The sequence below is a fragment of the Poromitra crassiceps genome, assembly GCF_964638095.1.
Source record: "Poromitra crassiceps genome assembly, chromosome: 3".
Classification (NCBI taxonomy): domain Eukaryota; kingdom Metazoa; phylum Chordata; class Actinopteri; order Beryciformes; family Melamphaidae; genus Poromitra; species Poromitra crassiceps.
The window spans coordinates 51636621-51661941 of record NC_139625.1 but is presented as its reverse complement, the minus strand read 5'-3'; the positions used below and the strand labels follow the sequence as shown (position 1 = coordinate 51661941).

Below are 25321 nucleotides of genomic sequence, written 5' to 3'. Positions count from 1 at the left end.
ACTGATGGAGAGGATTCTGATTACGCCTATGAGCTGTTCTCTGTGATTATCCATAAAGGTGGTTGCTATGGCGGCCATTACCATGTGTACATCAGAGATATGGACCAGCTCGGCCAATGGGAGCCACCGGTGAGAAAAAGCAGAAGTGCAAACATTTAAAGGGATACGCCACTTTTTGGGGAGTTTAGCTCATTTGCCATATTCCCCCCACATAACCAAGGTACACCATGCCTTTACGTCACTGTCTGCGCAGTACAGTGACCTACAGTCGTCAAGTTAGTATCGCCATATAATGGATGCCAATGGGACACCCGTTCAAAATAACCAAAAACATATATCTAATAGCGCCAAAATACATGTTGTGCTTCAGGTACTCGCCACGCGATTAAATATTAATCCAAATGCGGAGAAATTATCTTTTTTCAGGTAAATAGATAGCCGGAATTACTTTGTAAACATGGCCGCCAGGCATGCGCGACATACAGCGCTGTGTACAGCGGAAGCGCTCTTTACAGGCAAACAAGTAACTCAGTGTGAGGATTTACTCCGGAAATGATGTTTCACGTAACTATGGATTAATATTTCATCTCGTGGTGAGTACCCGAAGCACATGTATTTTGGCGCTATTAGATAGGTGTTTTTGGTTATTTTGAACGGGTTTATCATTAGCATCCATTATATGGCGATACTTACTAACTTCACGACTGTAGGTCACTGTACTGCTTGGACTGTGCTGCTGCTCGGCTACCAGCAGCGTAGTGTGCTGCTCATGTGCTTATGAGAGATGTTTTGCATGGGATCACATGCAAGGGGTCCATGAGAGGTCAGCTGGGCGAGTCACTCGTCACCCCTGACTACGTCAAAGTAGGCCAGAAACGGGTCCCAAATAGTGGAAAACTTCCCAAGTGAGTTGGTCCTCAGGAACCTGAGTCTCTCCATGTGCACAACTTTGACCATGTCCATCAGCCACAACTGAAAGGAAGGAGGAGAGGGAGACTTCCACTCCTTTAGAATGAGTCTCTTGGCAACAGTCGTCCCCAGCGTCAGAGACTGTTGCACAGCTGTACGGAGGAGCAGTGAGGATTCTGAGCAGCCGAAGATGACGAGTTCCACCTCCGGTTGAAGGGTTATTTGATAGGTCTTAAAGTACCAGTCAAATACTTTGGCCCAGAATTCGGATAGCAAAGGGCAAAACCAAAAAGCATGGGACCCTTTAATATTACTATTAAAATAGTAATTTAAAATAGTAATACAGCAAAGCACAATGGGATATAAAGAGAGCAGACTAAAGAGTAGATAGAGCAAATGACAAGTATTAAACATAACGCAACACCGTGATTACAACACATTAAGTAGAAATATATGAAAGAAACGTATAAGAATGCAGCATCTGCAAAATAATGGCAAACAAAGAATACATTAATGGGAAATATGAATTGTACATTGGGAAAATATATGAAATGTGTGGTAATTTATAGAAACATCAAGTCAAATGTAATGAATTTATAGATATAGAGAATGTGCATAATGTCAGTTTATCCTGTGTACATTACTTCCTAAAAAGCAAAATAATTTCTTTCCTAATTTTGTCAAAAGGCTTGTCAATGTGTACACTAAGAAAGGTTGGTGACAGTGACACTGTGTCCTGTTTTCAGGAGGAAGACTCCAAACCTAAGACTCGGAAGAAGGTCCAGCAGGTCAAAGTGTGCGAGCCAAAACTAGAACAAGATGACCCCTTGTCCGTCCTCACTACTATTATAGTCCAGGTACAACAACAACACCACCCACCTCTTAAGATATTGCCTTTGTCTGCATTTTATCTAACTAATGCATGGACAGTGGCATGGACTCTTGTACATGCTTTGACATGTTATGTGTTGTAAATCCATCACCAGACAATGGCAACAACTGTTATTAATTAGGTACTGTTCATTTCCCCATTACTAGGAGCCATCCAAGAGTGTGCTGTTGGACCAGCTTGGCCAGAAACTGATGGATAAGATTGGTTCATCTTGGAGCAAAAAGTTCCGAAAGCATTACGGCCCCATAGGCAAGGTATGTGTAGCTTCCTAGTAATTCTGAGGTGCTCAAGTTTTCTTTTGGAACAATGATTGCTGGTATAATGATAGCTGATATAATTGATAATTGGTATAATAGCTGATATAATTGCTTTTACTCAGGAATCCTTTTTTCCTCTCCTTTTTTTGCCATCATCTCTCCTGCTGTAGTTCCTGCAGTCCCACAATGATGTGTTTATCTTGGTGTCTAATGGTACCCGAGTGGGACTGAAGGCAAACCCACCAAGCCCCGTAACGGAGCCCCCCACCCCAGCAGACCGCCTCGCTAACCCTGAACCCACCCTGGCTCAGGACTCAGGACCTGCTGAAGCACAACCAGAACTAGACCTGGAACCAAAGCCTGACCTAGAGGTATTGTCGAGGACACATTTTAGCTTGAACCAAGGTTTAAAAGTAGATTTATTCAGCAGGAACCATTCTGAAGAAAAAACATTTGAACTACACCGTACTTTATTACACCTATAAACTACACCTAATTGTTGTTGCTAATTGTTTACCTCGATGCATCTTCCTGTCTGTTGGCAGGGTAGCCACTGGTTTGACCTAAACGACTCCACGGTGACCTCCATCAGAGAATCTGAAATAGAGAAGCAGTTCCAGGGCAAAGAGAGCGCCTACATGCTGTTTTATAGGAAAACACAGCTGCACAGGCCCAGTGAAGGTAATGCATGCCATGTGTTGCATGGGGATTGGAGCGGAGGTGTGTTTGCAGTCGCATCAGAGATGGAAATGGCAGAGAGGTGAATAAGAGAGGACAAAAAGAAAAGGACAAGTGGGGAGAAAAACACACAAACAAGTGGGGGCCACTTTTCCCCTGCTTGTAGATGCTCATCCAACAAGCCCAATTTTAGTTTGTTGGTGAAACAAATCCAAACATCTGTTTTGTATGTTGCCGTTTTGACTTTTACATATTTGGTTGTCTGAATAACTAAGCAAAGTGTCCAGATGGCCGATATGTTATCTATTAAGGTAAAGGTATTGGGAGACTAATGAGAGACTGAAGAATCTCTTGAACTGTTTTGTACTTATCCATGTACAGCGCTGAAGAATCCCATGTATAAAGTTCCCTCTCGCCTCGCACAGATGGCTCAGGAGGAAAACAGTAAACTACAGCAGAGGCGGTATGGAGACACAAACACAATAGAGAACTAATGAGATCAAATCCAATCATATTTCATTTGTTCATTTATATATTGTATGTATGTATGGTAATTCATTTGTTATGTACTTATTATGTGCCCATGCTGTTCATGCTGCACCTGTTACAGTGAGCAGTTTGAAGCCAGCAACAACACTTTGGAGCTGCGTTTGCACCTAGCACCTTCTTACAGGCTAGGAAATGGAGCCCTTCAACCAATCGGGAAAGAGCAGGATGGGATCGCCACCCTCAGCTTTGACCGTAGAAAGACTGTGGGAGACCTGCGGTTAGCTATATACCAGGTAACTGCATTACTAACAACAGACTGTGGGAGACCTGCGGTTAGCTATATACCAGGTAACTGCATTACTAACAACAGACTGTGGGAGACCTGCGGTTAGCTATATACCAGGTAACTGCATTACTAACAACAGACTGTGGGAGACCTGCGGTTAGCTATATACCAGGTAACTGCATTACTAACAACAGACTGTGGGAGACCTGCGGTTAGCTATATACCAGGTAACTGCATTACTAACAACAGACTGTGGGAGACCTGCGGTTAGCTATATACCAGGTAACTGCATTACTAACAACAGACTGTGGGAGACCTGCGGTTAGCTATATACCAGGTAACTGCATTACTAACAACAGACTGTGGGAGACCTGCGGTTAGCTATATACCAGGTAACTGCATTACTAACAACAGACTGTGGGAGACCTGCGGTTAGCTATATACCAGGTAACTGCATTACTAACAACAGACTGTGGGAGACCTGCGGTTAGCTATATACCAGGTAACTGCATTACTAACAACAGACTGTGGGAGACCTGCGGTTAGCTATATACCAGGTAACTGCATTACTAACAACAGACTGTGGGAGACCTGCAGTTAGCTATATACCAGGTAACTGCATTACTAACAACAGACTGTGGGAGACCTGCAGTTAGCTATATACCAGGTAACTGCATTACTAACAACAGACTGTGGGAGACCTGCGGTTAGCTATATACCAGGTAACTGCATTACTAACAACAGACTGTGGGAGACCTGCGGTTAGCTATATACCAGGTAACTGCATTACTAACAACAGACTGTGGGAGACCTGCGGTTAGCTATATACCAGGTAACTTCATTACTAACAACAGACTGTGGGAGACCTGCGGTTAGCTATATACCAGGTAACTTCATTACTAACAACAGACTGTGGGAGACCTGCAGTTAGCTATATACCAGGTAACTGCATTACTAACAACAGACTGTGGGAGACCTGCAGTTAGCTATATACCAGGTAACTGCATTACTAACAACAGACTGTGGGAGACCTGCAGTTAGCTATATACCAGGTAACTTCATTACTAACAACAGACTGTGGGAGACCTGCAGTTAGCTATATACCAGGTCACTGCATTACTAACAACAGACTGTGGGAGACCTGCAGTTAGCTATATACCAGGTAACTGCATTACTAACAACAGACTGTGGGAGACCTGCAGTTAGCTATATACCAGGTAACTGCATTACTAACAACAGACTGTGGGAGACCTGCGGTTAGCTATATACCAGGTAACTGCATTACTAACAGACTGTGGGAGACCTGCAGTTAGCTATATACCAGGTAACTGCATTACTAACAACAGACTGTGGGAGACCTGCGGTTAGCTATATACCAGGTAACTGCATTACTAACAACAGACTGTGGGAGACCTGCAGTTAGCTATATACCAGGTAACTGCATTACTAACAACAGACTGTGGGAGACCTGCGGTTAGCTATATACCAGGTAACTGCATTACTAACAACAGACTGTGGGAGACCTGCAGTTAGCTATATACCAGGTAACTCCATTACTAACAACAGACTGTGGGAGACCTGCGGTTAGCTATATACCAGGTAACTGCATTACTAACAACAGACTGTGGGAGACCTGCGGTTAGCTATATACCAGGTAACTTCATTACTAACAACAGACTGTGGGAGACCTGCAGTTAGCTATATACCAGGTAACTGCATTACTAACAACAGACTGTGGGAGACCTGCGGTTAGCTATATACCAGGTAACTGCATTACTAACAACAGACTGTGGGAGACCTGCAGTTAGCTATATACCAGGTAACTGCATTACTAACAACAGACTGTGGGAGACCTGCGGTTAGCTATATACCAGGTAACTGCATTACTAACAACAGACTGTGGGAGACCTGTGGTTAGCTATATACCAGGTAACTGCATTACTAACAACAGACTGTGGGAGACCTGCGGTTAGCTATATACCAGGTAACTGCATTACTAACAACAGACTGTGGGAGACCTGCAGTTAGCTATATACCAGGTAACTGCATTACTAACAACAGACTGTGGGAGACCTGCGGTTAGCTATATACCAGGTAACTGCATTACTAACAACAGACTGTGGGAGACCTGCAGTTAGCTATATACCAGGTAACTCCATTACTAACAACAGACTGTGGGAGACCTGCGGTTAGCTATATACCAGGTAACTTCATTACTAACAACAGACTGTGAGAGAACTGCAGTTAGCTATATACCAGGTAACTTCATTACTAACAACAGACTGTGGGAGACCTGCAGTTAGCTATATACCAGGTAACTTCATTACTAACAACATACTGTGGGAGACCTGCAGTTAGCTATATACCAGGTACGGTAACTTCATTACTAACAACAGACTGTGGGAGACCTGCAGTTAGCTATATACCAGGTAACTTCATTACTAACAACAGACTGTGGGAGACCTGCAGTTAGCTATATACCAGGTCACTGCATTACTAACAACAGACTGTGGGAGACCTGCAGTTAGCTATATACCAGGTAACTGCATTACTAACAACAGACTGTGGGAGACCTGCAGTTAGCTATATACCAGGTAACTGCATTACTAACAACAGACTGTGGGAGACCTGCGGTTAGCTATATACCAGGTAACTGCATTACTAACAGACTGTGGGAGACCTGCAGTTAGCTATATACCAGGTAACTGCATTACTAACAACAGACTGTGGGAGACCTGCGGTTAGCTATATACCAGGTAACTGCATTACTAACAACAGACTGTGGGAGACCTGCAGTTAGCTATATACCAGGTAACTGCATTACTAACAACAGACTGTGGGAGACCTGCGGTTAGCTATATACCAGGTAACTGCATTACTAACAACAGACTGTGGGAGACCTGCAGTTAGCTATATACCAGGTAACTCCATTACTAACAACAGACTGTGGGAGACCTGCGGTTAGCTATATACCAGGTAACTGCATTACTAACAACAGACTGTGGGAGACCTGCGGTTAGCTATATACCAGGTAACTTCATTACTAACAACAGACTGTGGGAGACCTGCAGTTAGCTATATACCAGGTAACTGCATTACTAACAACAGACTGTGGGAGACCTGCGGTTAGCTATATACCAGGTAACTGCATTATTAACAACAGACTGTGGGAGACCTGCAGTTAGCTATATACCAGGTAACTGCATTACTAACAACAGACTGTGGGAGACCTGCGGTTAGCTATATACCAGGTAACTGCATTACTAACAACAGACTGTGGGAGACCTGTGGTTAGCTATATACCAGGTAACTGCATTACTAACAACAGACTGTGGGAGACCTGCAGTTAGCTATATACCAGGTAACTTCATTACTAACAACAGACTGTGGGAGACCTGCAGTTAGCTATATACCAGGTAACTGCATTACTAACAACAGACTGTGGGAGACCTGCGGTTAGCTATATACCAGGTAACTGCATTACTAACAACAGACTGTGGGAGACCTGCAGTTAGCTATATACCAGGTAACTGCATTACTAACAACAGACTGTGGGAGACCTGCGGTTAGCTATATACCAGATAACTGCATTACTAACAACAGACTGTGGGAGACCTGCAGTTAGCTATATACCAGGTAACTCCATTACTAACAACAGACTGTGGGAGACCTGCGGTTAGCTATATACCAGGTAACTTCATTACTAACAACAGACTGTGAGAGAACTGCAGTTAGCTATATACCAGGTAACTTCATTACTAACAACAGACTGTGGGAGACCTGCGGTTAGCTATATACCAGGTAACTTCATTACTAACAACAGACTGTGGGAGAACTGCAGTTAGCTATATACCAGGTAACTTCATTACTAACAACAGACTGTGGGAGACCTGCAGTTAGCTATATACCAGGTAACTTCATTACTAACAACAGACTGTGGGAGACCTGCGGTTAGCTATATACCAGGTAACTTCATTACTAACAACAGACTGTGGGAGACCTGCAGTTAGCTATATACCAGGTAACTTCATTACTAACAACATACTGTGGGAGACCTGCAGTTAGCTATATACCAGGTACGGTAACTTCATTACTAACAACAGACTGTGGGAGACCTGCATTTAGCTATATACCAGGTAACTTCATTACTAACAACAGACTGTGGGAGACCTGCAGTTAGCTATATACCAGGTAACTTCATTACTAGCAACAGACTGTGGGAGACCTGCAGTTAGCTATATACCAGGTACCTTCATTACTAAGAACAGAAAGACTGTGGGAGACCTGCGGTTAGCTATATACCAGGTAACTTCATTACTAACAACGGGCTGCCATAGAGTTGGGAGATTCTGAAAATAATAGTACTAATAAGTTGTGTCTATGTGTGTGTGCGCATACATAATGAGTGTTTTTTGTCTGCTCAGATGCAGGAACTCTGGGAAGGGGATATGGCTCTGACTGTGGCCAAGTGTCTTCCAGCAGGTCTACATCTCTACAATACTCTTATCGGTAAGACACTGTAAAATACTTCAGCAGCCAGGACAGTAGAATCTTAGTAATTTGTACATTTCAGTAAGTATATTCTGGCTGTGTGTCTCTTTGCAGATGATGATGTCTCCCTGTACAGTGCGGGCATCTACACAAACTCTGACCTGTTTGTCTGGAACGGCAGAGAGGTGAGGAACGACATAGTTCGACACAATACTCAGAGTGACTGTAATTCCAGTTAAAAATGTCCAGTCCAAAATGGCTGACACTTCTCCCGGTCCCTTTCTGTCTCTTCAGGTGTGCGGCATGGCCGTCCCAATCGGAGCCGAATATGAGCCAGTGCTGCTGACTGTCGTCCGCCCTTTTTTGGAGGAAGATGGGGGGGAGGAGGAGGAGGAGGAGGCAGAGAACGGGGTGGAACACGAGGGGAGTGGATGCAAGGTTGAAAATGGGGCACCGGGACTTAAAAGGGAGGCGAGAGGGTTCGCGGGCGGCGCGACTCTAGGAGAGGTGAGGCAGGCGCTGGGGGAGCCTCAGGAGAGTCTGCTGTGCCAGGAGCACGGGGGAGCCAAGAGTGTGGGCCAGGGGGGAGGGGCGAGCCAGGGGGGAGGGGCGAGCGCATGGAGGGTGTTCCCCCCTGAAGACATGCAGCGGACGCTAAAGGAGCTGTCCCTGAAAGACGGGGACGTGCTGCTGGTGCTCGAGCCGCAGTCCTTCGACAGCAGGTGAGTCCGTTGCAGTGTGGCTAGATGCCATACGTGCTGTTGTGTTTGTGTGTCTTACAACTGCTTCTTCCACTGCCCTCAGCGTGTTCAGTCTAAGTGGAGATGTGGTCACTGTGACGACACCGTCAGACTGCCGCTGGCTCCAGGTGGAGTTCAGACCGCATGGAGGAGGAGGAGAGGGGGAGAAAGAGGAGGAAAGGAAGAAAGCCAGGGTTCCGGCCTCAGGAAATATGGTCAGTTACTCATATTTAATCTCTCTCACTCTCTCTTTCAGCATTGCTTTATATTTCCTGAAAAATGTGTGTTTGTGTTTGCATGTCTCTTCCACCAGTTGCTGTGTGATGTAAAGCAGAGGGCCATTGAGGAGCTGCAGCTACAGGAGAAGCTCCCAGGCAAGGGTTAGTATTATACATAATATACAGTATAAACTGCAAATGACATTAATCCTAACCACTATTCCTTCCTTATCACAGATGATTGTGTCCTTGTATTGACTGTATAATAATGTACATACTTGAATCTGAAGTTGTTCGTCTTAACAGTGTACATACTTGAATGTGATGTTGTTGTTTGTTTCACTGGCTAGGTGCAGAATACTGTTTACGACAGGTGGACCGTACAGGGAAACTCCTTCCTCCAGGTACTGTCAGCTTTTTGTTATGGGGGGGTGATTTTAATGGTGCACAGTCAGTGCACACTGGAAACCAAAAAAAGTATGGCAATGGTGCATCGTCTCCAGAGTCTCCACCCTAAAAAATAACTGGAAACACCCCATATTTTGGCAAAATAATTGGATAAAAATGCCTTTTCACCAAACTATCCCCAACAAGTACTCCCATTGTTCTAATCTTTCTAATCTCTAATCTTTCATCTCTCATAATCTGTCGACCTCTGATGTCATAGCAGACAATCGACTACTTATCCTGGTTTCTCTGTTTATCTGACAGTGTGCGAGGAGCTGAGTGTTCGGGATGCAGGCGTGCGGCTCATGACCACACTGACTCTGTGTCCTGGAAATTCACCCAAGGCATCGCAGGTGTGCAAACCTCTCTTTATTAGCAATCTTCAATAAAGCCTTTGTACTCGTAGCTACAAAGGGAAAACTAGCTTCAAACACGAGTAAACCTAACGTAAGACTTGTGTGAGCTAAAGGAAACCAAGGAAGTGAGGGGGATTCTCAGAAAATTCATAGCTTCTCAAAGGCTTGACTAAGGTTTGGAGGTTTTATCTCTGTGTTACAGCTGTTCTTGCACTTCTCTGTGGGTGCAGTGCCCTCTGCTGGCATGGATATGGACATAATTGTGGAGCAGAGTTGTACTGTCAAGGAGGTGAGCAGGAAAATGTTCAAAGTGTGTCTTTTGTGGGTAACTTATGACATCTACTGCATATATAGATATATTTATATAATATGTGTGTGTAACATATTTTGATTGTTGTATTTGCAGTGTCTAAAGGCAATGCTGGATGCTGTGGGACTTGAAGGTAAACTCCATAACAAACAGCAGGAATTAAATCCTTGCTCTGTGATGGGTGGGTTTCACATTGTGTGTACAAAACTTGTTTACTGTAGACCAACTGTTGTGTATTCAGCATGGTTATGCACAAACAGTATTTAGGCATATGGCACTAAAATGTCACGTTGTAAAAATGAAGATCATTTTTCACGTAGTTTACCCCCTGCCTATTCAGTGATAGGGGAAAGATAAATGTACAGTATATTCGTTTATTATTAATGTATTTTGAATGTGTTTATAGGCAACAGTTGGCACTTGAGGAGGCTCGATTGGTGCGAGGAGGTTGGTGAGCCGCTGATGGATGAGGTGAGTGGCTAGATGTGCTCTTTCCCCTCCATGCCTCCATAAAGGAAAACAAAAATCCTTCTCAAACCTACTAATGCTACATGTTACTTATTCCTTCTCAAACTACTTCCTACATGGTGCTACTCTAGTCTATCAAAATATCTTAGCTGTCATTGATTGTGTTGCATAGTTGTTTTCTGTACTGTTGACAAAATGTGATATTGTAAGTCGCTTTGGACAAAAGCGTCTGCTAAATGACGTAATGTAATGTAATGTATGCCTCTCTTTGCCCTATTGGAATTGTAAAGCGCTTTGGATAAAGAGGCTTTCACATTATTTTTCACATATATTATTGTCTATCTATGCAGTTGTCCCTCTGCTTCATTTTCCATCAGTATCTATCAATTCACGTATTAACATTTTGTTTTTCTCAGGATGCTTCGTTGTCACAGCTGAAGATAAGTCAGGGCGAGACACTAGTCGTCACAGAAGGACAGCTGCCTCCAAAGGTACTTCAACAGAATTTTCTGTTATAAATATTTTGTCTTTGGCTGTTTCATGAAAGATACCACTTTTTACCCTTATCCTGTGTGTTACCATTCCGGATCTCAAATGTGTTTAACTATCACAATTATCATTAATTTAGCATTTAGCTTCGTTTGTAGTCTAGGGCTAATTTAACATCCAAGAACTCACTTGCTTCAACACACATCTGGTTCACTATGTAAGGGTTAACGCACGACGAGGTGTCCATTATCACTTTTTAAGGGACGACGCGGAGGCGTGAACCGGTCCGAGGTGAAGCCGAGGATGGTTTGCCTCCGCGAAGTCCCTTAAAAAGTGATAATGGACACCTCGAAGTGCATTAACCCGCTTATACCATGGTCACTTGCCAAAGAAACAAAACAAGACCATTCATTTATATTTCCATGCATTTTGCAATCAAAATCTAGTTTTCATAACCTTGAATATGAGTTGAGAACTGGCGAGACAAAATAGTCCCCTCGAGATTAGGCTATCATTGGATAAAATGGCTGCTTAGTTTCTACACCTGGCACAATTCTAGAATCAAGCTAACTAATAATTTGGCCAGTTGTAGCCTATGTAACAACATACAAAATAAAACGGCAATGTCTAAGAATGCAACGCCATGTAACTGGGTCGTTTAAACTCACATTCCAGGGAATTGCGTTAACGTCTGCGGGTTTTAAAGGTCCCAATTCGTGCAGCTGTAACCTCTTAAAAACGTGTCTCTCTGGTCCATAAAACATGATTCTGGATTAATTTGTCGAAAATATAGCAACCCCGTTTGTTGTGACGGAGTTCTCACTTCCTCATCTCGTCGCTTCCAAAGAATGGTCTGTTTCTATAATATATTCAGAACTAACAGTTCCCATTGGCTGCTGAGGGAGAGCCCGCCCCAGGCTCCCAGCGGCCAATCAGATTAGCGTCTGTGGACCAGCACGCTAGGTTGCGAGCTATCGCTAACTTAACGGTTGCTACGCTAAAGAGGACATCTCAAAATGCCTAGACTTACCGAATGCACCTCCGCAGTTGCTGGATCACGTACAGTTGGCGTCGCTCCAGCTAGAAGTGTTAATTTTGTGGCTATAGACAAAATGGTGCAGATAGCTTGTGTGAGAGAGACCCGCGCAGTATGCTTGAGGACCATCGTGACGTCCCAATACCCCGTCTGGGGAATAGAGCGTTAGGGGGCGTGGCTTGAAGGAGACTGCAGGGGGAAGCTGGATAGGGACAAATCCAACTGTGGCAGTTCTGAGCTTGTGACCACTCATTACAGGGAGGGATGACAGCAGTATATATGCATTTACAAGTAAAAACAGCTTTTGCACGGAATGGGACCTTTAAGACGTAAATGGCACGAGGCAGGAGTAGAGTGAAAACTCTCTGCTTTCAGTATGTTGGAGTCCAGGTATGTTGTGTACAAGGACGTCTCTCAGTGTGTTGCTGTTAAACGAGAATTTCGTTTTTTTTTCAACCCTATTTTCCACACTGTATGTGTCTAAAGGGACTCATCGTGACATATTTTTTTCAAATTGGTCGAGTACTCACCGAGATAGCCTTGTTTACAGCTCGAGCAATGTGCCCAAACTATCGGTGTAACTACACAGGGCAATCCCGCACCGCATCGTCAATACACGTTTGCTAATAAAACTGCTTGTTTTGCCGCTGGGAGACTCAAACTGTCAATAGTGTTTGGCAACATGGAAACGACTCTATCTATACATGAGTATTATTCTCCGGGGTTTACTGTGGGACAGAGAAAATGTGCGTATGAAGAGGCAAGATGAGAGAGAGATAAAGGAGGACAGCACAGCGCTGTTGACACAGTGCAAGCTTCCCTGCTACTCTCGCTCTCTCTCTCTCTCTCTCTCTCTCTCTCTCTTTCTCTTTCCTCGCCTGTTCACGCCCATTTTCTCTGTCCGGAGAGTCGTTTCCATGTTGCCAAACACTATTGACAGTGGCTCTTAATGGCTCAGAGCCGGCTTCTGTCAGGGGAGGGAAATCTCCGAAACGAAAATCAAAATTGTAAATGAGAGTTATTTTTGATAAACTGAGCACACAGGGGTGATTTAAATAGTTACTTTGACCGACTCAATTTCTTTCTCAACTTAGAAAAGTGCCATATTAACCCTTAACGGGGGTATAGAGCTCAAACTGCTCTCTTGATAACTCTGTTGAAACTATGGCGCATTGATATGAATGGTGAACAGACCATTTGGCTGAACGACTTTACCAACTGTACATTATCACTTTTTAATGGACACCTTGCAGCCAATCAGAATCGAGTATTCAACCAGACCATGGTATAAAATCTATTAATTGAACATGCATTTGAATGGACGGTTTGGGCAAAAACAGTTATCCTTCACAGATGGGATTTTCACTAGCATCCAGTGTCCCAAGGAAAAGTGAAAGAGAGAGTCAGGCATATTGTCCTCAACTCTTGAGTCCATGTGTGGCTATTGGTGCTTCAGTCCCGCAATATTCCACACGCTACTACGAGGTTCATTCACAAAAGTGTCGCCCTGCGTCAGCGGCCATTTTCGCTACCATGTGACAAACACATTCATAAAATGAATTCATCCCGCATGGCATGTCCCTCTTCATTCACAGAAGGTCCTTCTCTTTCTCGTTTGTCAGGGGGAAATGAATGACATCATAGCCTCCCCTCTAACACAGTCAGCCAATCATGACAGAATCAGAATCAGCTTTATTGGCCAAGTATGTAGACAATAGACATACAAGGAATTTGACTCCGGTATATACATTGCTCTCAATGTACTTACAAGACAAAAAAAGAAAAAGAAACTGCTCAATTCTTTTAACCCGCCAACATTCTCCATTCACACCCAAGTGAACTGACTCTGATTGACAGCTAGACTGACCAGTAGTGCACCTAAATGATGTCATCGCATAGCATAATGTATCAGCTGTTCATAATATCAAATAACTAATCAACTGACATCTAACTGGCTCAAGATTCAAGATTTTTTTTGTCACTCCGTAGTACAAGTATCACGTGTGAAATTCTTGTGCTGTAGACTCCGTTACAACATAGTGCAAAAATAAAATAAAAAATAATTAAAAACAAGAGGCAACAAGAAATAAAGCAGTAAGACACGCCACAGACAGTGGCACATATGTGCAAATGGCATGAACATACTTTAAACATAATTAAACATAATTAAACATAATTAAATATAGTAACATTCTGTTAGGTGCAAATAGCATATGCCTAATTAACATACTATTGAACATTAGTCATACGTGATGGTAGCAGCTGCAGTGTGGTACAGTACGGCTACTACACTATTTGTATATGTTAACACATTCACTGCCAGCCGTTTTTTTTTTACTGTAGGTAGCTTCTGCCAAGGTTTTTTTTTGAGGATTCTGGCTCATCTTTCAACAGCCGAGGATTATTTTCTGCTAAGATTTTGTGAACACAAAATATCTCAAAAGAACTACCGTAAATTCCGGACTATAAGCCGCACCTTTTTTCCCGTTTTTTGGCCTTTTTCGGCCCCTGCGGCTTATATAACGGTGCGGCTTATCTATGGATTTTTTCAAAAAAAAAAAAAAAAATCTCTCTTTTTTAGCACTCTTTCTAACTATAAATCCACTTCTGTTTTAATTTCCTCTCTTGCCCTCTTTTCACCACACTGTATGACACTGTATGACACTGTGTGCACTGTAAATAACAACACAGGTGGTGTTGTGTTATGTTGTTTTGTTGAAATGTTAATAAATGGGAGCTTCCTCAAACAGCCATCTCTTTCCCGACAATCCCCTCTGTGCATGAACCCTTACATATGGTAATTAAACATTAAAACACAATAAAAAAAAAAAAAAAAAAAAAAACATTAAAACACCCGCGGCTTATAGTCCGGTGCGGCTTATATAAGAAAAAAATAGTCAACTTTGCAGGTGCGGCTTATACACCGGTGCGGCTTATAGTCCGGAATTTACGGTAATAGAATGTGTGCTTTCTCTGTCTAAAAGAGTTAGTTTGTAGAGTTAGTAGTTATGTAGGCATTAGCACTTGAATACAGCATGGTTTCAGCATCTGAAAATTTAAGCTGAGAAAAATGCCTTTTTGTGAAATTCGATAGAACAGTCACTTTAACCATTCATTTTTGGCATCAGTAAGACGTCAGACATCTAAACAATAGTTTTGAACAGTAATTTCCTCCATAACAGCAGGAAACCCCCCTCTCCTTCAAACTCCTCCCTCCGTGTGTGTTCTCCTCCTGCCTCCCTGGCTCTGCAGCGGGCGTGTCACAAGCGAGTTGCTGCTGCTGCTGCTGCCTGTCTGCTGGCGGCCGCACTTTGGGCGAGTCTAGATGGGCTCGCTCGTTTCTTGGGGTTTCGGTTGAGAGCTTTGATGAAGCTTTTGCGATTCTGGTCTTATTTATGCTGCGTGTTTCAAAGTGTGTTCCACCCGTAATCTATTATGCAAATTTGCAATCCCCCACCGCCAAATCCCTGTGCGAAAGCGATAGCGTTTTCGCCAATCCATTTTCATGAGAATGGCTTCCTCACGCGGCTGTTTTTGCTTGGCTTTCTCTCGTCTGGAGAGCACTGTCGCCACTTAGTGGGTCGGTAAAATAGATTATACACATTCAATACCTCCCATATTTTAATATGAGATGTAAAAGGGGTTGATCGACGTCCCACCGTCAAAAAAAAAAAAAAAATTTTTTGGACGAGATATCTCGTCAACGGCAGTCAACCGGGTTTTTTTTAAGACGAGATATCTCGTCAACGGCAGTGAACGTGTTAAGGAGTCTCGTGACCTGCGAGAAGAAACTGTCCCTCAAGCGATTTGTGCGTGCTCTTGGGACCCTGTATCTCCTCCCTGAGGGTAGCAGGGAGAACAGACTGTTGTGGGGGTGGTTTGTGTCTTTGATGATCTTCATGGACCTCCTGAGGCACCGCTGGTTGTACAGATCTTGCCGTTCTGGCAGCTCACATCCTGTTACGTGCTGGGCCGCGCGCCTCACCCTTCTTAGCGCCCTGCGGTCCATGGTGGTGCAGTTCCCGTACCAGGTGGTGAAGCAGCCAGTCAGCAGGCTTTCAATTAGAGCTGCCGAAAATAATCGATTCGGAGATGCATCGCGATGCGGACGTGCACGATTCTGCATCGATTAACAAATATCAAAAATCGATTATTATTATTATTATTATTTTATTTTTTATTTTTTTTATAATCAAATAAAATAGAATGTAAGTACATGCAGTTGTTTATTTTAATTATGGATCATAATACAATGCAATTCCAAATGCACTTTTATTTTAAAAGTAGCCACACAGTGAGAAAAAAGAAAGTGAGAAAAAATAAATCATGTATTGCGGAAAAAGTGATGCATCGATTTAAGATGCATCGCGATGCATCGAGATGCATCGTATAATCGAATCGAATCGAATCGTAGACTTGTATAATCGAATCGTATCGAATCGTGAGATCAGTGAAGATGCACAGCTCTACTTTCAATGGTGCCTCTGTAGAAGTCCCTGAGGATTTTTGGCCTTAGCCCGAATTTCTTCAGGCGTCTGAGTCCGTGTAGTCGCTGTTGGGCCTTTTTGACAACAGTGGCGGTGTGGTTGGCCCATGTCAGATCCTGGTGGATATTGACTCCCAGGTACTTGAAGCTGTCCACCCTTTCCACCACTGTGCCGTTGATGGTGATTGGGGTGTGTGCGCCCCCCCCCCCTTCTGTAGTCTACAATGATCTCCTTTGTCTTGGAGACATTTAGAGAGAGGTGGTTGTCCTGGCACCATTGTTCCAGGGCCTCCACCTCCTTTCTGTAGGCTGTCTCGTCGCTCCTGGAGATCCGCCCCACGACTGCTGTGTCGTCTGCAAACTTCACGATGGTGTTCGAAGTTTGAGTCGCCACGCAGTCGTGGGTGTAGAGGTCATACCAGAAGGGGCTGGAGACGCACCCCTGTGGTGCTCCTATGATGATGGTCAGTGGGGAGGAGGTGAGGTTGCCCACTCTCACCACCTGGTGGCGGTCTGTTAGAAAGTCCAGGATCCAGTCACACATTGCTGTGCTTAGTCCCAGGTCCTTGAGTTTGCTTACCAGCCTGGAGGGTACTATGGTGTTGAATGCTGAGCTGTAGTCCACGAACAGCATTCTCACATAGGTATCCTTCCCCTCCAGGTGGGAGAGGGCGGTGTGGAGCACGTGTGCTACTGCATCCGCTGTGCTCCTGTTGGGGCGGTATGCGAATTGTAGCGGGACGTGTGTGGGGCGGATCTGTGATATAACCAGCTTTTCGAAGCATTTGCTGGCTATGGGCGTGAGGGCTATTGGGCGCCAGTCGTTGAGGCTGGTCACTTTCTGCTGTTTGGGAATGGGGATGATTGTTGCTGTTTTGAAGCAGGGGGGAACTTGCCGGAGGGAAAGGGACTGGTTAAAAATGTCTGTGAATACGCCTGCCAGCTGGTGGGCGCAGGCCTTGAGGACACGCCCAGGGATGCTGTCCGGGCCGGCCGCCTTGCGTGGATTGATACGCAAGAACGACCGGCGGACTTCATCCTCGGTAATGGTCAGGGGGCGGTCCGCATCTATGGGGAGGGGAGGTGGGGGTTGTGGTTGTGGGTGGGGGCGGGGAGGAAGTGAGTGGGAGGGGGGGTTGGTGGTTAGGTGGGAGTGGAGGGGAGGTGGGGGAGGAAAGGAGTGGGGGGAAGGTGAGGGGGGGTTAGTGGTTAGGTGAGAGTGGAGGGGAGATGGGGGAGGATAGGGTGGAGGGCACTGGGTTAGATAGGAGTGGGGGGTGGGTGGGGGTGTGTAGGGGGTTTGTGGGTGGGCACTGAGGGGTGGGTGAGGGAGGAGGGCACTGGGTTAGATAGGAGTGGAGGGTAGGTTGTGGGGCAGTGGGGGGTGAGGGGAGGAGGGGTGGTGGGGGGGAGAGAGGGGGGGAGAGGAGGAGGGGTTGTGGGGTGATGGGGGGTGAGGGGGAGCGGAGGGGGAGGGGTGATGGGATGGTGGTTGGGGGGGTGGGCGCTCTGGCAGAGGGGTCGAACCTAGGGCTGTGCGATTTTGCCTAAAACTAAAATTGACGATTTTTTCTCTCAAAACTCGATTTTCGATTTCGATTTCGATTTATTATACTATTATACTTCTCTAAACATTTGTTGCCCTGCAGAGCTCTTTTCCCCCCTTTTTTCCATAATTGACAATTTACGCAACAACAACTCAACTTCCTGTTTTAGCTTGCCGCTGCTATGCTTAACTTCCTGGCTGTTGCTTGCTAACTTGACACTGGTGGATTTGCGTGTTCCTCCGTGAGATAATTATATTAGTGTCTAAGCGACCACCCGTGCTCGGAGTTATATCTGTACTAGAATAACACAAAGTCACAACAGGAATGCGTGGAACTGCGATAGCAGTTAGCGGGAAATTCAGACACACAGGGACAGGTGAGTCAGCTGAGGCAGCCATGAATACAGCCAATCTATCAGTACTCGGTGGCCTCACGTGTTGTTTTGTTATTATGTGAACTGGCAACGTTTCATCGTCCGGTGATAATGTCTGTGTTCGTGTGCGCGCGTGAGTGTGTTGTGGCAATCGTTATCTTGTAGGCTACAGCCTGCAGTGCAACAAGCTGCTTTTTGGTCGGAGGTGTTGAAATAAGTCCATTGTGCTGCTGTTTTTAGTAGCCAGTATCACAGCCTCTAGAGAGACTTTACACAAGTAGCAGCATGCGTACATGAGAGAGAGCCGCCCCGCGTAACGTACTTACCCTAGTTAAAGTGAAAATTAAATTAAAAAAAAAAAAAAAAAATGAAAAAAAAAAAAAAAAACGATTTTACGATTTTCATTTTTTTAACATCGTCCTAACTAATTAATTCGATTACGATTCAAAATCGATTAATCGCACAGCCCTAGTCGAACCTAGCGTAGAACGCGTTGAGTTCGTCCGGCAGGGTGGGTGATGTGCTGGGGTTCTGCCGTTTCACCCCTTTGAAGTCTGTGGCAGCATGGAGTCCACTAGCTTGTCGGATTGCATCTTAAAGGAGAATTTCGTTTTTTCAACCTGGATTCCACCAATTTTCCACACTGTATGTGTCTAAGGGACTCATCGTGACATATTTTTTTCAAATTGGTCAAGTACTCACCGAGATAGCCTTGTTTACAGCTCGAGCAATGTGCTCAAACAACTACACAGTGTAACTACACAGGGCAATCCCGCACTGCATCGTCAATACACGTTCGCTAATAAAAATGCTTGGGGAAGGCTCAAACTGTCAATAGTGTCTGGCAACATGGAAACGACTCTATACATGAATTTTCCAGACAGAGAAAATGGGCGTGAACAGGCAAGGAGAGAGAGAGAGAGTAGCAGGGAAGCTTGCGCTGTGTCAACACGGAGGATTTCACCTCTCGTCAACAGCGCTGTGCTGTGCTCCTTTCTCTCTCTCTCCACTCGCCTCTTCATACGCACATTTTCTCTGTCCGACAGTAAACCCCGGAGAATAATATTCATGTATAGAGTCGTTTCCATGTTGCCAAACACTGTAATGACAGTTTGAGTCTCCCAGCGGCAAACCAAGCTGTTTTATTAGCGTGTATTGACGATGCGGTGCGGGATTGCCCTGTGTAGTATCACTGTGTAGTTGTTTGAGCACATTGCTCGAGCTGTAAACAAGGCTATCTCGGTGAGTTGTCGACCAAGGTTGAAAAAACCCGAAATGAACCTTTAACATTGTGACACATCTCTCTCTCTCTCTCTCTCTCTCTCTCTGTGTGTCAGGGTTTGCTCAAGTTATCTGTGTGGCTGTATCTGAACAAAAACAGCTCAGAAATGGATTCTAATCACACTGATACTGGCTGCTCTGAGGGCCAGATGCTGCAGGGTACGACTGCAAGTGAAACATACATCCAGCTGCTTCCTCTGTCTGGTGGCAACATGGCAGAGCTGAGAGCCGCAGGACAGGTGGAGATCACAGATGAGGCCACATTGGAGGACCTCAAGTCTCAGGTAGTGTATGCATGTATGCATGTATGCATGTATGCATGCAAGAGCCAGAGTTGATTCTTTTTTGTACTAGTAAATTAATCCTCTTGGACCCTCAGTTAATCCTCTCTGATCATATTAAGCACACATAAAGAGATTGGTACTGTCCTGTAAAGTATTTTGTTTATCTGTGGGATGGCTGTAAATTTGCTTCCGGGGCCTAATTCAGGATCAGTTCCACCAGGTTCAAATTTTTCAAGAATCTCATCAATCTCATGTCTCATTTGGATATTTCTACCATGATATATGGACAATTGTACAGTTTTTTTCTTCTTCTTCTTCCTCTTCCTCTTCTTCTCCTTTTCCTTGGGGGGTGGGGGGGGGGGGGGGGGGTTACACTGGTTGTGTGAGTGTCAAGGAAACACTGCTACTGTTTACTAGGTCTGTGTGTGTGCATGCTGATTTGATCCTTCTCTCTACCCGATGTGTCAAAACTCTTTTGGCTCTGCCTGCATGTCTCTGTCTGCACCAGGTGTTGACGCTGCCTGCCCTTCAGTGTGTGTTTGTGCCAACCCCCGCTTTCTTGCGTGTGTGGCAGCTGGAGGGCCTGAGGCTCGCACGAATCCTCAGAGGACAACAGCTCGCTATCAGGTGCACACGCACGTGCGCGTGCGCACACACACACACACACACACACACACACACACACACACACACACAGTCCTGTGCTCTAATGCCCTCTCACCTGGTTTATTCCTGTAAGCATTATTTATGGGCTCTTTCCCTCCCATACCAGTCTTTTCATCTTGATAGATGCCAAAAATGTCCATCATTTCTCCTCCTCGTAACCCACCTTTTCTGTTTGGTTCTTCTCGCTTAGGAAGTTGAAGCTTACCAGCGGCACAGACCTCTGTGTGCAACAGCTACTGAAAGAGGAGGATCTCAGGTAAGGTTTGGGTGTAGCTGATTTCTGCTCATGGGTCATTTTTACGCAGCACCCCAAGTCAAGAGAAATCACTCAACATTGTGTATCTACCATCTTTGACAATCTCTTCCTTCTTTTCAATTCTTCCCATTCTCCCATTGTACCTCTTTTCCCATAATTTCTTCCTGTCCTTCAGCCCCAAGGAGGTGTTACTGCACATTCGGATGGGAGTGCCAGGCGGGAGGTGTTACTACCCTCCAGAGGAACTAGTTTGGGACTCATCCCGTGACCCTTCCCCCCGCTCCCTGCGCACTGCCCTGGCTGCGCAGTATGGCCTCTCCCCTGACTCACTGCTGCTGGCCAAACACCAGCCAGACAAACACACCTGGGACACCATCTCCAACTGGGTACGAAAGAAAGAGATCCTGGGTGGAGAGTTGGGAAGTAGGCAAAATGTGTTGTTTGACCTTGGGAACATGAGAAAGCAATATTGACTGCAAGAAATGTAGGGAAGAGTGACCAATGATAGGACATCAGAGCTTGCTCATTGTTCAGTTCATCAGCAACTCACTGGATGTATTTTTCATTTCAAAATCATACATCGCATCCAGAAGTCAGCGTTCTCTTCCACATCCTGTGTCTTTTACTGACAGAGCCAGCAGGTTTCCAAACGGAAAAAGAAGAAAAAGGCAGAATCACTCTTAGGAGCGCCGTTCCACCTCAAAGATGGAGACACAATCGGTATCAAGGTAATGAACAAAACTATTTGTTAACTCAGATTATGTAAACAAACATTTTAAAATTAGTCACTTTAGAATTTGTTTGATGTATTTCCCTTACTAACTTTGAATCTGTTCTTTGATTGGAGTAGAACCTGTTGATTGACAGCAACAAGGACTTCTGCACGCTGGCGGATGAGCAGGGCCAGCAGAGGCTGAGAGAGCAGGCAGAGCAACGCAGGAAAGGGTGGGACTTTTTTACTTTGACAGATTTAGTGGCATGGAAAATGCTTTATCTGTTTCTGATTACGGCTGCATGGATGTTACTGTAACTAACTACAAGGCAATCTGGGCACCCAGAGTCTATCAGTCTGACGACTAATGAGACTGTGGGACAGAGACAGATGGACGATATTTCTGGGTTTCCACTGTAGAGCGGACGTCCCGCCCCTTCCGTCATTGTTTACAGTCCGACGACATCTCAAATCCATCTATTTATTATTATTATCATTATCATTATCATTATTATTATTATTATTATTATTATCATTATCATTATCATTATTATTATTATTATTACCTTTATTATTATTATTATTATTATTATTATTATTATTATTATTATTAGCCAAAATGTCGTCTGGACCTAAAACACCTTCAATCGATCAGCTCCAACTCCATTCTTGCATGAATTGGACTGTAAACGATAACCGCGGCACACAGAAGCGGAAGTCTTGGTGCGTGCATCCACTCTACAGCGGAAACCAAGAAATATCGACCGTCTGTCCCAGAGTCGTATTAGTCACCAGACTGATAGACTCTGGTTCCCTGATTGACTAGAAGGCCTTCTATATCTTACTACTATAATAAGGCGAGTGGGTCCGCGTGGCGCAGGGCTCACAATTGCTCAACTGTGAGGAGGCGAGCACGCAAAACGTGTGAGGCAGGCAAGCACGTGAAGCGTGCGAGTTACAGGCGAGCACGCAAAACATGTGAGGCAGGCAAGCACGTGAAGCGTGCGAGTTACAGGCAAGCATGCAAAACGTGTGAGGCAGGCAAGCACGTGAAGCGTGCGAGTTACAGGCGAGCATGCAAAACGTGTGAGGCAGGCGAGCACCTGAAGCGTGCGAGTTACAGGCGAGCACGCAAAACGTGTGAGGCACGCAAGCATGCAAAACGTGTGAGGCAGGCGAGCACGCAAAACGTGTGAGGCAGGCAAGCACGTGAAGCGTGCGAGTTACAGGCAAGCATGCAAAACATGTGAGGCAGGCGAGCATGCAAAACGTGTGAGGCAGGCGAGCACCTGAAGCGTGCGAGTTACAGGCAAGCATGCAAAACGTGTGAGGCAGGCAAGCATGCAAAACGTGTGAGGCAGGCAAGCATGCAAAACGTGTGAGGCAGGCGAGCACGCAAAACGTGTGAGGCAGGCGAGCACGCAAAACGTGTGAGGCAGGCAAGCACGTGAAGCGTGCGAGTTACAGGCGAGCATGCAAAACGTGAGTTACAGGCGAGCATGCAAAACGTGAGTTACAGGTGAGCACGCAAAACATGCGAGGCAGGCAAGCACGTGAAGCGTGCGAGTTACAGACAAGCACGCAAAACGTGTGAGGCAGGCAAGCATGCAAACGCTAGAAATGAGCGCGTGAAGCCCGCAATATTTCTAGTCTTTTGAAAGTGGTCACAGTAACTTATAGCTGTGAAATTATCAGTGAAGCATGTTCATTAGTTTTGATTACACTTAATGTTATATGATTTCTTATACAAGACTCTGTTGTAAAGGCCTGTATCCTTGCCTATTTTAGAGGGCAGGCTGCAGGATCTGACGGTGCTCCAGGGGCTGGACCAGAGAAGAAGGACGGGCCAACCAAGGCCAGGAAGCCAGAGGTGGCGCTGTCAATCAATGTTGGGGTGTTCAGATAGCCCCGCCTCTTTGTGCGCGTGGACAAATCACAACTATCTATAAATGCATGCACACACTCAATCAGTGAGACACCATTTTGCAATCAGGACAATCCACTAGTCAGTCTTGTGCCAAAAAAGTGAACCCATTCCCTTTGCATACTGTATTACTGTCCAAATGTTACAAACTTAAAACTCTAATCCCTTCTGGGTGTTGTCTGTCTGAGCAGATACAGGCAGGGGAGGACAAGGGTTTTCATCTTTGGCACTTTGCTTTGCTGTCTTGTAACTGGTGACTGTAATCTGCTTTATGTCTATGCATATATCTATACTGGGAGATAATACGCATTTCTGTTTGACCGCCCCCTTGCCGGCTCTCACAATGGGATCAGCCAAATAATTGACCCAATTGCTTTCTATTTAACCCCCCTTTTTAATTTTCTGAGGGATACTGGGAGACCATTTGACCATTTTGAGACCATTTTTTGCCACATGGATCAGTAGCTTCAATATAAACTCATACTGTAAGTGTAGGCTGAGAGAAACAGTTTCTACGAGAATGTTTTTTTTTTTGCTGTTAGAGGTGAAAGTTAAACGTAAAGCAATTATGTACTGAAGAACTTAATAGCTAGAGCCTATGTTGTATTCTGTTCTGTAGAATCTGTAGATATCGGGGTGGGAAATGTATACTAGCCATCAGCTAACGACTTTTAAATTTCAGCTTGGACTGGCATAGTCTACGAGCCAAGATGGTAGGTAATCACCCATCATGAGGTTCTTCTGTGGCTGCCATTTTCTAAACCCCGTCACTGCCTTGTGCATTCATGTGCTTTATAGATGAGCTTGTGTGGGGTTGATAAGAGAGAGGAGAGCTAAGCCTTAACATGGACAAGCCCCAAGACTGCTCTGTCCTCCCTACCTCACTCTCTGCCTCTCTCACTCTACCTCTGCATTTCTTTCTTTGATTTTACTCTCATTGCTTGTCCACTTTTTGCTTTCTTTCATAATTTTTCTTCTTTATCCCAAACTGTCCCTGCCTACTCTATTACAGTTTATTATAGGTATTAGACAGTCCTGCTCCAGAACAATACTGTATAAAATCATGATTTCATTTTCAAATGGCTGTAATTATCATGGTTTCTTGTTGGATATGAAAGAAGAAAAGATCCCTGATTTGCTATGACATTAGTATTGAGCATAAAACATCCATGTTTCATTGCATGCACTATAAAGTGTGATCTTCAGGGAATTGAATTGAACATCATTCTTTTCATGGCTAATTTATTTGAGGAAATGTCAGTAGCCTATATATTGTGTTATGCAGTGATTGTAAAAAAATGTGCTTTTTTTTGGAATTTGATTTTGTAATTGATTAAGTTTTCTATGCTGCTTGCAACATTTTTGTTTTGTTTTGTTTCATGCATTACTCTGGCCTGGATCAGTGCCAAGAATTTACTAGTTGGAATTTCTTCAGTTGTTTGAAGCAAATGATGGAAACCATTTGAGAACACACTTTGCCCAAGTATATCCTTCCATTTATTAGTGTTATTGACAAGGAATGGTCTTGGATATCTGTAACCATAAGTCTGTGTCAAATTGTATCTGGGGAAACTGTTTTATCAACAAAACGTATACAGTAGTGAGTTCTTGTTTGCGCTCAAGAACTGTTTAATAAAACTACAGCTAACTTGCTGTAATTTCTGTGGGGGGGAATCTGGCTTTGGTACTGATTCTAAAGACCTTTATGAGATTTCCATCTGCCATT

General features: G+C 44.6%; 1 protein-coding gene across 1 annotated transcript in view; it reads left to right on the top strand.

Moving 5' to 3' along the window:
* The window catches only part of usp40 (ubiquitin specific peptidase 40), a 31215-nt gene extending 6000 nt beyond the window's left edge, over positions 1-25215 (top strand). Inside the window, exons 7-31 of the mRNA XM_083633678.1 lie at positions 1-129; positions 1656-1766; positions 1948-2055; positions 2229-2429; positions 2604-2739; positions 3118-3199; positions 3347-3518; positions 7936-8020; positions 8117-8187; positions 8297-8724; positions 8807-8957; positions 9056-9122; positions 9311-9364; positions 9672-9760; positions 9966-10052; positions 10170-10206; positions 10480-10544; positions 10958-11032; positions 19810-20037; positions 20546-20664; positions 20894-20959; positions 21135-21345; positions 21592-21687; positions 21810-21904; positions 23460-25215. Coding sequence (XP_083489804.1) covers positions 1-129; positions 1656-1766; positions 1948-2055; positions 2229-2429; positions 2604-2739; positions 3118-3199; positions 3347-3518; positions 7936-8020; positions 8117-8187; positions 8297-8724; positions 8807-8957; positions 9056-9122; positions 9311-9364; positions 9672-9760; positions 9966-10052; positions 10170-10206; positions 10480-10544; positions 10958-11032; positions 19810-20037; positions 20546-20664; positions 20894-20959; positions 21135-21345; positions 21592-21687; positions 21810-21904; positions 23460-23577 — 3081 coding nt within the window. The 3' untranslated portion in view covers positions 23578-25215. The remainder of the gene's footprint in view (positions 130-1655; positions 1767-1947; positions 2056-2228; positions 2430-2603; positions 2740-3117; positions 3200-3346; positions 3519-7935; positions 8021-8116; positions 8188-8296; positions 8725-8806; positions 8958-9055; positions 9123-9310; positions 9365-9671; positions 9761-9965; positions 10053-10169; positions 10207-10479; positions 10545-10957; positions 11033-19809; positions 20038-20545; positions 20665-20893; positions 20960-21134; positions 21346-21591; positions 21688-21809; positions 21905-23459) is intronic.
* The last annotated feature ends 106 nt before the right edge of the window (positions 25216-25321 follow it).